General features: G+C 39.5%; 1 protein-coding gene across 20 annotated transcripts in view; it reads left to right on the top strand.

The window, feature by feature from the left end:
• LOC144035454 (ankyrin-2-like) overlaps nucleotides 1-12,208 on the top strand; it is a 37,071-nt gene that overhangs the window by 931 nt on the left and 23,932 nt on the right. For 13 of the 20 annotated variants that reach the window (XM_077545149.1, XM_077545165.1, XM_077545164.1 and 10 more), the window contains exons 1-5: nucleotides 3,560-3,963; nucleotides 7,709-7,810; nucleotides 10,511-10,609; nucleotides 10,698-10,976; nucleotides 11,063-11,248. In XM_077545149.1, the coding sequence (XP_077401275.1) occupies nucleotides 3,835-3,963; nucleotides 7,709-7,810; nucleotides 10,511-10,609; nucleotides 10,698-10,976; nucleotides 11,063-11,248 (795 nt within the window). In that variant the 5' untranslated portion in view covers nucleotides 3,560-3,834. Of the gene's footprint in view, nucleotides 1-614; nucleotides 1,022-3,559; nucleotides 3,964-7,708; nucleotides 7,811-10,510; nucleotides 10,610-10,697; nucleotides 10,977-11,062; nucleotides 11,249-12,208 lie in introns of those variants that run through there. The other 7 variants (XM_077545158.1, XM_077545152.1, XM_077545167.1 and 4 more) reach the window with 3 other exon arrangements.

The following is a 12,208-nucleotide window of genomic DNA, read 5'->3' as shown; positions in this document are numbered from 1 at the left end:
GTTGTTATTCTTGCTGTCGCTAACCAAAAGAGCAACATGTAAAGTGTTTTAATTCATTGTATTTAACTTTTAACATTAATGCATGCATTTAATCCTTTATAGCTGTTTGTTTACATATGCTGTATTTTTTAGGTATATATTTTATCTATCTTTTATGTGAAATACATGTGAATTGAATTTTTTTTTTTTTTTTAATGTTCCTATATTTATGTTCCAGTGGCTTACAATAAATATTCTGCTACTATATTTCAATGTTAGTTAATGACGTACCAGTGGTATTTGGAGAACTGAGTTTTTTTTTTTTTAAGGTGGAACTCTGTCAGAGATGAATTTTCTTCATATTTTATCGACTGACTCACAATTGGCACTAATCGTAGGTTATTTGCTTGCGCATCTGTGTTAACTCAACAGGCAAAATATGGTCTCTCTTTATCACAAATTTCTAACTAATAAAATAAGCAAAAATAGCTGTAACATTTTTATTGCAGTTTTTATAAAGTTTGACTCATTTAAATGATCTCGCGTTCCATTATGCAGCACCAACCAAGCTTTGTTGTTGACATAGCTAAGCTAATTAAAAAAAAAAAAAAAAAAAAAACACTATAAAACAATGTATCATAGATATTTCACCTTTATCTCCTTATTGCATCAACCTGTTTCTAGGTCAGTCGAAAATGCCTTTGGCCGCCTAATCTTCTCTAAGAATACACACAACCCTTCGTTTGTTCACGTCCATATGTGTGTTTGTGTGCAAGTTAGCCCTACGGTGTTAATACCTCTAATCCACGCAGTCAGCAGGACTGTCCTACACTTAAGCTTCTTCTCCCTTTTTCACATCTTACACACGCTCAAATGACACACAATTCTTCCGTCTTGGCTTGGATATTCCCAGAACAAACCCACGTTTGATTATTATTATTGTTGCTGCTGTTGTTGTTGTTGTTGTTTGTTTTTTTTTAATACTCCATCCCCACCGGGAGCACCTGTGATCACTGACATGGTGGTTGGGGAATCGGGCCAGGTAAGAAATGGCAAGTTTATTTGTATAGCACCATTAGTACTTTACAGAGGAAAAATAAATGATTAAAAATGAGATTTAATGAAAAGATAAACACATAGGTTATCAAGTTAAAATCATGAAATCAAAGCAAGATGGTGAAAGCAAGGAATTTTAGATTTGATTTATGAGAAACGTTTTCAGGCCAGGATTTCGACGAGTGTTCAGAAAGTTTGTTCCACAGTTTAGGAGCAAAGAAACAGTGCTGCGTCACTTTTTCTTCGATTGTATAGTTTTGGGAATACCTTTAAGAATACAGGGTTTGGAAATCTCATGGATAACTAAAAGTTCTTGAATATACTCTCTTTTGGGAGGAATTTCAGGATGAACCTTCACCTGAATTTAGTCATTTGACTGCCGTAAAATTCTGAATGCACACGTTGAACTTTTCAGTATTTCTGTAGTCTTTGTAGACATTAACCTGCTGTTCTCCAACAAGAAGCTGAATGGCAAATTTCGCAAACAGCTCCCTGATCCATGAATGGACTCGTATATTTTCCTGGTTGAATTACAATTGCTATTTAAACTGTTCTCTTCATCATGAAACTCTCAACAATTGATCAGCACTGCCTCACCATTACAAAGGATGTTATCCGCACGTTGATACGGAGAGACTGGAAGAGCCACAGAAAGGCATACAAGTTGACATCCCTGAACCAGAGAAAAGCAACTTAAACTTGAACCAGTTGTGAAATGTACATTCAAATGTTAAGAGAAAGTTCAATTAAGTTCACCTCTAAAGGTTCTAATGTATTTTAAGACTCTTCCTAAAACGTCACTTGATATCAGTAAGAATTTAAATCTATCCTTTGACTAGCAGGAAGCAGAGTAGAGTGTGTAGAGTGTTGGATGGTTGAGTTTCCTGGTACCAGTGGAAACTCAATTCTGGACCAGATCCAGCTCTTAGACTGAGAATGTGGACCCCCCCCCCCCCACACACACACACACACACACACACACACACTGAATACCACCTGGTTAGTATGTATGCCAATATATTTGTAAATTTGATAGCATGTCGTCGTCTTCTCAAATGTAATGCCGAAGTCCAGACTCAAGGTGGTGCCATTGGTTATAAAGACGCCATCCATGTCTACCTCAGAGTCAGGAGATTTGGTCCAGGAGATGTACCCCGCTTCTCTTGCCAAAACTCTTAGCTGCAACCCTAATGAGGACAATTGATGTAGAAAATGGATGGAAGGATTTACAAAATTGCATACATATAGTCTCTGAAAGGCTATTATAAATCTCTTTGACTGCCAGACGTTTTCAGAAAAGGGATGCCGTGGGTGCCAGCCGATTTAAGCATTTTGACTGATCTTTCAAGGTCCACAGAAAATGATATGTTTGGACTATGGAAACACACATACTACCAAATGAAAGATTGGACTCTCATCTTCCATCAGAAAAAAAAGTTTGTTTCTACCTTATTCCGTTTTTCAGTAATCAACAATAGAAAATGGTTAGTTTCACCTCTGTTTTGAAACAAACGTCTTTTAACGTCTTTGGCACTCCTCCATAGGATTTTACTAAGCGTTATTTAACGTTTTTGGCAGTCAAAGAGTTAGTCATTTCTATGGTTTCTTCAGGAACAAGCTTAATTGATTTCATATTCTTAAATAGAACTGGCCGCATAAAATGGCCTATAGGCTGTTAATTCACCGCTGCGATTGAAAAGAACCACCTGTTTTATTGCAAAGCTGCAGTCACGTTCTATTTCTGAATTTTGGGTCATTTTAAAAAAAAAATATATATATATTTACATACATTTACTTTTTTAGTAGTAATGGACCGGCGTAAATCGAATTTGAAGAGCAGATCTATATTTACAAACTTAATTCTAATATTTGTCCACATAGTATTGTCTACATTTTGTGGCGTTTCTCTTGGCTACACTGCTTACAGAATGTGAATGTCTGTTTGTCCAATAAGATTTCAGCTCCGCTGTTGCCACGTCCATTTAGGTTGCCTACGCTCTTGAGAATCAGGAGTGCTGGCCCATAATTGAACTTTATTAGTAGCAATGATCCAGTTTTTTTTATTATTATTATTATTTTTTTTTAATCCAATCATCGTATACCCCCCCCCTTCATACAATGGTGTCCATTTTTTTTCCATTGTTTGATTGGTTGGTCAGAGCAAAACTGTTCCAACTAGAAAAAACACATTTAAATTTAGATTTCTTGTTTTATTAGATACATATTGATTGTGAGCTGCAGATGATGCGTAGCACGGTTATGTTGTATACTACATATAATTTCTATAATTGTGATGTGATAGTAGTGGTATTAAAGTCAGGCAAGTCCCCACTGAAGGTCCAGATACGAAATACATGGCCCGTTGCTACTTTACAGAAATACTACATCAATATTTGCCAATTCACAATTCCCCCCCCCCCCTCTGTTCGTTGCAAAGATGGTACCTCCCGTGTGTGGACCCATTGCAGATGCTCTCTCCCTCCCTCCTCTCGCATGTTTTCATCGCATCCTCCCCCACCAGCCGAGCGACTGTAATCCCACCACCTCTCTCTCGTGCACGACACAAGAAGTGTTGGCACATGGAATTGGGAGAGATTCCGAGAGCCTTTGCGGCCGCGCGTGTCGCTTTGAACCCATAGGGTGGAGCCCTACCCCCACCCTTATCCCTTGCCACTCCATCACTCTTCCCAACCCGCATAGAGTGGAAGTGGCATCCGTCCGCAGTCGAGCGGGAGGACTTGCGATAGTTGTCAGGTGCGTTCCCTTTTGTCTGAGCGCGGAAGCGGTTAGCGGGCAGCCATGGCGCACGCCGCCGCCCACATTAAGAAGGCCAGGTCTGAGATGGATCCACCTGCGGACCTGAAGGCTCTGGAGAAAGCTAAGGAGAGAAGGCGGCGCTCCCGCGAGCAGGCGGAACGAAAGCGCAAGGTACTTGGGAGCCATCCCGTGTCATTCATCCCCCATTTGTTGGGGAGTGGTTACCTCATCGCTTGTCATGTCATCCACGCCTCAACATCAACATCGTCTTTGTTGTTTATAAGAGGAAGACACAACCAATCGCTCTAATACTATTGTGCATCCCCCCCCCCCCCCCCAAATTTTTGTTGTCAATAGATTCATGCATAATGTTCAGGAAAAAGCTGCTCAACGTCACAACAATTTTGATTGCCATTCGTGGGTGACACAGCAAATAGTAAAAAAAACTACGAGCAATTGACCCCGCCAAATAAATATGCTGCGAAATGCTTGTTTGTGTTTCTTGATCATACTTCCTTGACACCAATTACTACTTTCCAATCAAGCTGGACTTTGACACCGTCTTAGGTTATTACAGATAAAGCAGGAAAATATAGGTGTGTTTTTAATGGGCAGTGGATTGCTAATCAAAACTCTCTAGACCTATTTTTAGCCAACTCACATCTGATCGGCAAAATAGGCTGCTAAGTTAGCTTCTCGTTTTAGCCATTAGCTGTGATTCTAAGCAGGGTGTATCTCGATGCAAAAATTGTTGTTTCCAAATTCAAATCAATCAGAAATTAGTCAGTTCACCCTTCCTGGTGGACTGCCAAGGGCAAAAAAAAAACCCAACAACCTGACATTTATATCACCTGTGCTTAATTTGAGTATCGGTGGTGAATAAGATGATCTGTGACACCTTTACCCCTGCGGCTGTTGTGACTTGGTTTGATCTAATTCTTCAATCCGCCACTTCCTGTCAGATAACACAATTTGACATTTGTTGGTATGCCTAACTCTCATTGCCACAGTGAAAACCCTAAAAATAAATCCGTGGGTGTTTGCTGTACCTACACAGATTTGCTATCTACTAAAATATATTGTACATATATTGGCAGTGGAAGGCTGTGAATATTTTTAAATCGGGCTTTCAGTAGTGGCTTGCCTGATTTATGTACCTCTTAATACCACCACTATCATGCCGTAGCCTAATGATAGAAACTATCACTTTCTTTTTTTTTTGCTTGACGTAGTTAATATGAAGAGATTACAATAATAAAGAAATCACACCATGTACCATCACCACGGTTACAATTCGACGACAAATTCCCTTCAGCATCGATAGGCCAAGCAATGTAGCGTGATCACCTGCAGCCAGTGATGGCCAAGCGGGGCATATCATCACGAATCATTTGAGTCGGGTGCGTGTCTTGACCTCCGCCGAACCCCTGAGAGTAACTCAACAAACCCCTGGGATTTGATTGAACACAGGTTAAGAACCACTGGACTAGAGTAAGGAATTATCGTGAGGTGGATTGTGAAAATGTGATTCGTTAAAGAAACAGTCCTATTGCTAATATGGTTGAAAGTAAGCGGCAGTGATTTTGAAGGCCCTGGAAAGATCAGATTTACGTGGCAAGAAATAGAGGCTAAATTCTGATTGGACAAAAAAAGGCAGTGCAACAAAGTCTTTTTTTTTTTTTTCTTGGGAGAGCTCAATATTGTTCATTCGATTTGACATGTCATCATTGCTCTCCTTTTTTAAATTTTTATATATATATATATATTATATAATTTTTTTTTTTGTATGTGCATGTGTGTGCGTGCGAGTGTGTGTGTGTATTCATTAGTTCACCTAAAACCTATTAAAAAAAATCCCATACTAATAATATAATATAATAATAAATTGCCAAATGCAGAAACATCAATGTAAGTTATCACGATGTGGTGGCTCTCGCTAACAGGCAGAATTAAGTGACCGGAATTAGGTTAAAAAATTCTATATACGTAGACCATGTTTCTATAAATGTTGATATTTGGTTTTTATTTGAGGCAGATATTTTTTCCATTAAAATGTGATTTATGAGGAGGTTAGACCATTGGTCGATATTCAGAGTTTGTTTATTTTTCCAGTTGTTTTTTTTTGCGATAGTAAGGAGTAAGCAGTGCAAGCAAGTCTAACGCCCCAAATTGAACATTGTATTATTTTATTCCAAAGAGACTATTTCATGAAAAAAGAAAATCTGTCTACAAGGCAGATGAGTGAGGCAAAATTGTGTAAAACTTCCATTTTAGTAATCGGCGACTCACTTTCGAGCATCATGCGACACTCCCCTCAACCCCCACTCCAGCATTATTTTTGCTGTTTTGCTGTTTTGCTGGCAAAGCCCACGCTCTTATCTGTTTTTCAATCTAATCCCTGCCTGCTGCTGGCCTCTTGGATGATACAATTTATGTGGAAATATTTCTCTTGGCGATATTAATCTCAGCTACCACCTTTCACCTCCATTCAATCAACAGCTTTCTCATGTTTTTGTGTCACAGGGTTGAATTTAGATTACTGTATGTACGAGGCCAGCCGTTAATTTCCTATATGCTGTGCAGGGTAGCAGTTGGTGGTTCCAGCTGTCGGGGTACACCCTGGACAGATCCGTGATCAGTTGAGACACTGATTCACAGCTCAGGGCCTTTTAGTAGACCCCAAGCAACACTATCAACACTATTTCCCACCCCAAAGAATAAGAAATACAATCCAGATCAAAAAATCGAATCTAACTCAAATCAATGCAGAATATTTTTTTTTGCCACGATATTTCTTCTTACCAGGCAGTTTTTGTGTAAGAGCATTTCAGTTGCTACAAAAATACCTTTCAGTTTTTGCAGCGTAAAAGCAGAGATTCACTCTAACTGTTGTAAATTCACACTTATATCTTCTGCGCATGCAGTACTCTATGGTAGTGGACTAGGATTGACCAAATCCTGGATTAGAGTTTTTTTATAATCTGGCTGTTGTGGCACTGCAGGACACTGCAGCTCAAAAGAGATTCCGCTGCTGCTATTGCTATGACAACTAAAAAGGGAGGAACGTTTCGCAAATGGCACGACGCCCTGCTCACACTTAATGTTGTTATTCCAATTAGAACAAGGGTGGGGAACCATATTTGACCTGCTAGACAAGGTTTCTCAAACTTTTTGGGTTTAGGGACGACAGGGGGCGGGAGCATCAGTACTCAAAAGACTTTTTGATGTAAATATCTGATTCTTTATATCCAACCTAATCCCAGTTGCTTTAAACCCTGCATTGATCACCAACCAATTGCAAGAGGCTCGAAAAAGCGTTTACATCAGATTTAGGGGTGATTAATGAGTTCTGACTTGTTTGGCTGCTTGTTTGCAAATGATAGCCCGAGGAGTGGTTCACTGTGGTTCGCAGGGATTTACAGAAGACTTTCCAGATGTTCAGGGGGCCTCAGACTGAAGAGGGCTTGACAGAAAAATGTGGCTTACCACAAAATAGTTGACTCTTTATGCATGATTTTACTCTCTCTAGATCATTGACTCCCAACCACTTTGTCATTACACCCATCTATGACAGTGATTTATAGTGACGGGCAGAAAAAAATAAATGCTTCACCATTAGATATTCGTGCACCGACCTCTATTAAATTGACTACGGCACATTCTCTGTATTGTGTAGTTACTCTGCGATTCCCACACCTAATTTCACTCCCTCTGTCTGAAATCGTGACAGTAAAACTGGAGAAGGAGACCTGGCGTGAACACTGGGGTTTATTTTCGGATTGATGCACTTTAAAAGGAGCTAATATTAGCACACGCTTGAAAATCAAACCTTGCTGTTGTTTATCCTGAAGTTTGATTATCATCATCAAAATCAGGCTGGCTGAGGAAATCTCCATTCTACCGATTTGTGTTGTAGTCTGACAGCAACACCAGCTTCCTGCGCGCGGCCAGAGCGGGGAACATCGACAAGGTGTTGGAATATCTGAAAGGGGGAGTGGACATCAACACCAGCAATCAGGTAAAAACACACACAAAGGGGTCGTCTCGTAAAAAAACAAACTTATGTATGAAGCCACAGACATGACAAAGTGGGAAGAATTTTACACTGTATAAATTACACACAAATTTGTAGGTAGGTTTAGATGAGTATGGACTGTGAAGTGATTTTCGGGAAAATTACAATAAGTAAGAGATTTGAGTTTATTCAGGGCTAATGCTAATCGCTAACCGTTTAGCAGAGGCTAATTTTGTTGGTGTTTGTGGCATATGTGTACAGAAGGTAAGGGACAATGAGTATTTATATCCACTAAATTCAACTCATGTTCAACTTCAGTGGACAAAAAAACAAATGATTAATCGTGTTAGATTACCTGTTTTTGTAATCTTTTGCGTGTTCAAATAAATCAGAGTTGAGATCTCGTGAAGAGGGTCCTTGCAAGGTTTTTTAATCAGAAGCTTTCTGATGACATAAAGGAATTTCACCAAGCCATGTTTCTGTCCAAATGTGTGTCGTCTCTCTCTCAGACACGGGACTTTTATTAGAAAAAACAATGTTTCCCAGGAAACCGCCTCTCCCCTCCCAGTATGCTAGCTCGTCCTTGAACTTTCAAAAAACGGATTTCTAACGAACAGAAACTAGACTTCTTAGATAAATAAAATAAACTTATTAACGTTCTCATTTCTGGGAAAAGAGAACAGATAACAAAGGGGACAAAAGCATTACTCATCAAGCTATATTAAGTTAACATAGTTATATCTACACAACTATAACTAAATTCAAAACAGGTAAAATATAAAATGAAATAGTAAAATGTTAACAATCGATAGGAGACTCGACGCTAATCGCTAACCGTTTAGCATAGGCTAATTTTGTTGGTGTTTGTGGCATATGTGTACAGAAGGTAACGGACAATGAGTATTTATATCCACTAAATTCAACTCATGTTCAGCCTAAGTGGACAAAAAAACAAATGATTAATCGATGGAATAATCGATAGGAGACTCGACGCTAATCGCTAACCCTTTAGCATAGGCACATTTTGTTTGTGTTTGTGGCATATGTGTACAGAAGGTAAGGTACAATGAGTATTTATATCCACTAAATTCAACTCACGTTCAACCTCAGTGGACAAAAAAACCAAATGATTAATTGATGGAATAATCGATAGGAGACTCGACGCTAATCGCTAACCGTTTAGCATAGGCTAATTTTGTTGGTGTTTGTGGCATAGGTGTACAGAAGGTAAGGTACAATGAGTATTTATATCCACTAAATTCAACTCACGTTCAACCTCAGTGGACAAAAAAACAAATGATTAATCGATAGGAGTCTGGACGCTAATCGCTAACCGTTTAGCATAGGCTAATTTTGTTGGTGTTTGTGGCATATGTGTACAGAAGGTAAGGAACAATGAGTATTTATATCCACTAAATTCAACTCACGTTCAACCTCAGTGGACAAAAAAAACCTAATGATTAATTGATGGAATAATCGATAGGAAACTCGACGCTAATCGCTAACCGTTTAGCATAGGCTAATTTTGTTGGTGTTTGTGGCATATGTGTACAGAAGGTAAGGAACAATGAGTATTTATATCCACTAAATTCAACTCACGTTCAACCTCAGTGGACAAAAAAACCCTAATGATTAATTGATGGAATAATCGATAGGAAACTCGACGCTAATCGCTAACCGTTTAGCATAGGCTAATTTTGTTGGTGTTTGTGGCATATGTGTACAGAAGGTAAGGAACAATGAGTATTTATATCCACTAAATTCAACTCACGTTCAACCTCAGTGGACAAAAAAACAAATGATTAATCGATAGGAGTCTCGACGCTAATCGCTAACCGTTTAGCATAGGCTAATTTTGTTGGTGTTTGTGGCATATGTGTACAGAAGGTAAGGAACAATGAGTATTTATATCCACTAAATTCAACTCACGTTCAACCTCAGTGGACAAAAAAACAAATGATTAATCGATAGGAGTCTGGACGCTAATCGCTAACCGTTTAGCATAGGCTAATTTTGTTGGTGTTTGTGGCATATGTGTACAGAAGGTAAGGAACAATGAGTATTTATATCCACTAAATTCAACTCACGTTCAACCTCAGTGGACAAAAAAAAACAAATGATTAATTGATGGAATAATCGATAGGAGACTCGATTTTTTAAAAAAGGCTCTTGCCCACATTCCCAGTTGTTCATGGGAATAATATGTATTTCATGCATACCTGATACCTATTTCATAGCCACAAATTAGTAAATTAGTATACCGTTGGTGAAAAAGTAAGTATACAACAAATCAAGGAAAGGGGTTTAATAGGTTTGGGATCAATAAACCCAATTAATGTGACCCCATAGTAGAGCTAGAGGTCATTCTGACCTGTTGTGTCACTGTACCAATCAGTGAGTTCCTTTTAGGGGAAATATATCTGCTCATTGTTTTGCTTGTCTTCACACATCCAAGAATGGGAGTGGACCATCTGGAAAATGTATGCGCACTGGGGCGCATATAAATGAGTAAAGTGCCAGAAAGTTAAGATTAAGTAAAGGATCATCTTGACACGCACAAACTAACTGTGTCAATACTTGCTTGTTGGGCCATTTGTTAATCCACGACACTAATCAAACAGTACTAGCATTTGTCATGTTTGAGGTTCCATGCAAACGCACACTGGGAAAAGAAAAATAACAAACCTGCGATGCTTGTTTTAGAATGGACTAAACGCATTGCACCTGGCAGCCAAGGAGGGCCACATAGAGCTTGTTGAGGAGCTGTTGGAAAGAGGAGTTGCCTTGAATTCTGCCACAAAGGTGCGGGAAACCACCCGTTATGTCTGGAAAGTCAAACCGACGGTCATCGTCCTCTAACCAATGTGCACTTTACCGTTTGTGAATTTAGAAAGGAAACACAGCTCTGCACATCTCCTCTCTTGCTGGTCAGGCTGAAGTGGTGAAGGTTCTGGTCAAACAAGGCGCTGATATCAATACACAGTCTCAAGTGAGTCTTCCGGGCCGGGTTTGTCCTTTTCGATGTGGCCTTTGGTTTGACTGTAACTCGCCCTGTGTCTTTTATGTGCAGAATGGATTCACTCCGCTGTACATGGCTGCCCAGGAGAATCACCTGGATGTGGTGCGATACCTCCTGGAGAACGGCGGCAATCAGAGCACTGCCACGGAAGTGAGAAGAAACCTCATACAAGCTGAAAACAGAGCCTCATTTCCTTGTTTTTGCTAATGCGCACTACTCTCGCTGATGGTTGACAGGATGGCTTCACCCCTCTTGCGATTGCCCTTCAGCAGGGCCACAACCAAGTGGTTTCAATCTTATTGGAGAATGATACTAAAGGGAAAGTCCGATTGCCTGCCTTGCATATTGCGGCCCGCAAGGACGATACCAAATCGGCAGCCCTGCTTCTCCAGAACGACCACAATGCTGATGTCCAGTCAAAGGTATGTCAGACAGACTGCCGGATTTGTCGATTTTTTGCTCAATTTAGTATATAGTACAATGAACAATGGAGCGCCATACATTAAGCAATGGCAATAATGCCATCTAGGGGTATTTTTTTAACTCTTTGACTGCCAGACGTTTTCAGAAAAAGGATGCCGTGGGTGCCAGCCGATTTAAGCATTTTGACTGATCTTTCAAAGTCCACAGAAAATGTTGTGTTTGGACTATGGAAACACACATACTACCAAATGAAAGATTGGACTCTCATCTTTCATCAGAAAAAAAAGTTTGTTTATACCTTATTCCGTTTTTGAGTAATCAACAATAGAAAATGGTTAGTTTCACCTCTGTTTTGAAACAAACGTCTTTTAACGTCTTTGGCACTCCTCCATAGGATTTTACTAAACGTTATTTAATGTTTTTGGCAGTCAAAGAGTTAACTCATTTTTGTGTTTCATTTTTAACATTCTTTCAAGTGTTAGAATTCGTACAAGTATAAAAAGTCGGGATGGGCGAGTCCCGATACCAGGTATCGGTATTGGGCCATTACCCGACCTTATAAGGGTATTGGGACTCGCAATACTATAGTGCGGCGTTTTATGATATCAAAACTAATAGTGGAATCAGACTTGATATCGGTGACGACTCAAGAGTTAAGTACTGGTATTGGTTTGGAAAAAAAAAAAGTGGTTTCAACCATCCCAAATAAACAAAACCTTAAAGCAACTACTAACTTCTTTGCTGCCAAAGGCGGGATTTCTTTGTGCGCCTGGGTGGTGAGTCTCTTCACATTTAGATTCAACACAGCTGACTTAGCGGTGTTCTGTTATAGTTGCGGTATCCAAAATTGTACTGATGATAAGGTTTTATTTCCACTGTATGATAGTCGCTGTCACACTTCTCCCCTTTCACAAAAACGCCACCATTTTGAAGCTCACTGGGCTGAAGTCACACGAGCA

This window comes from Vanacampus margaritifer, chromosome 15 (assembly GCF_051991255.1).
Source record: "Vanacampus margaritifer isolate UIUO_Vmar chromosome 15, RoL_Vmar_1.0, whole genome shotgun sequence".
Classification (NCBI taxonomy): domain Eukaryota; kingdom Metazoa; phylum Chordata; class Actinopteri; order Syngnathiformes; family Syngnathidae; genus Vanacampus; species Vanacampus margaritifer.
Note: the sequence above shows the minus strand (reverse complement) of the source record. Positions and strands in the feature narration are given on the sequence as shown.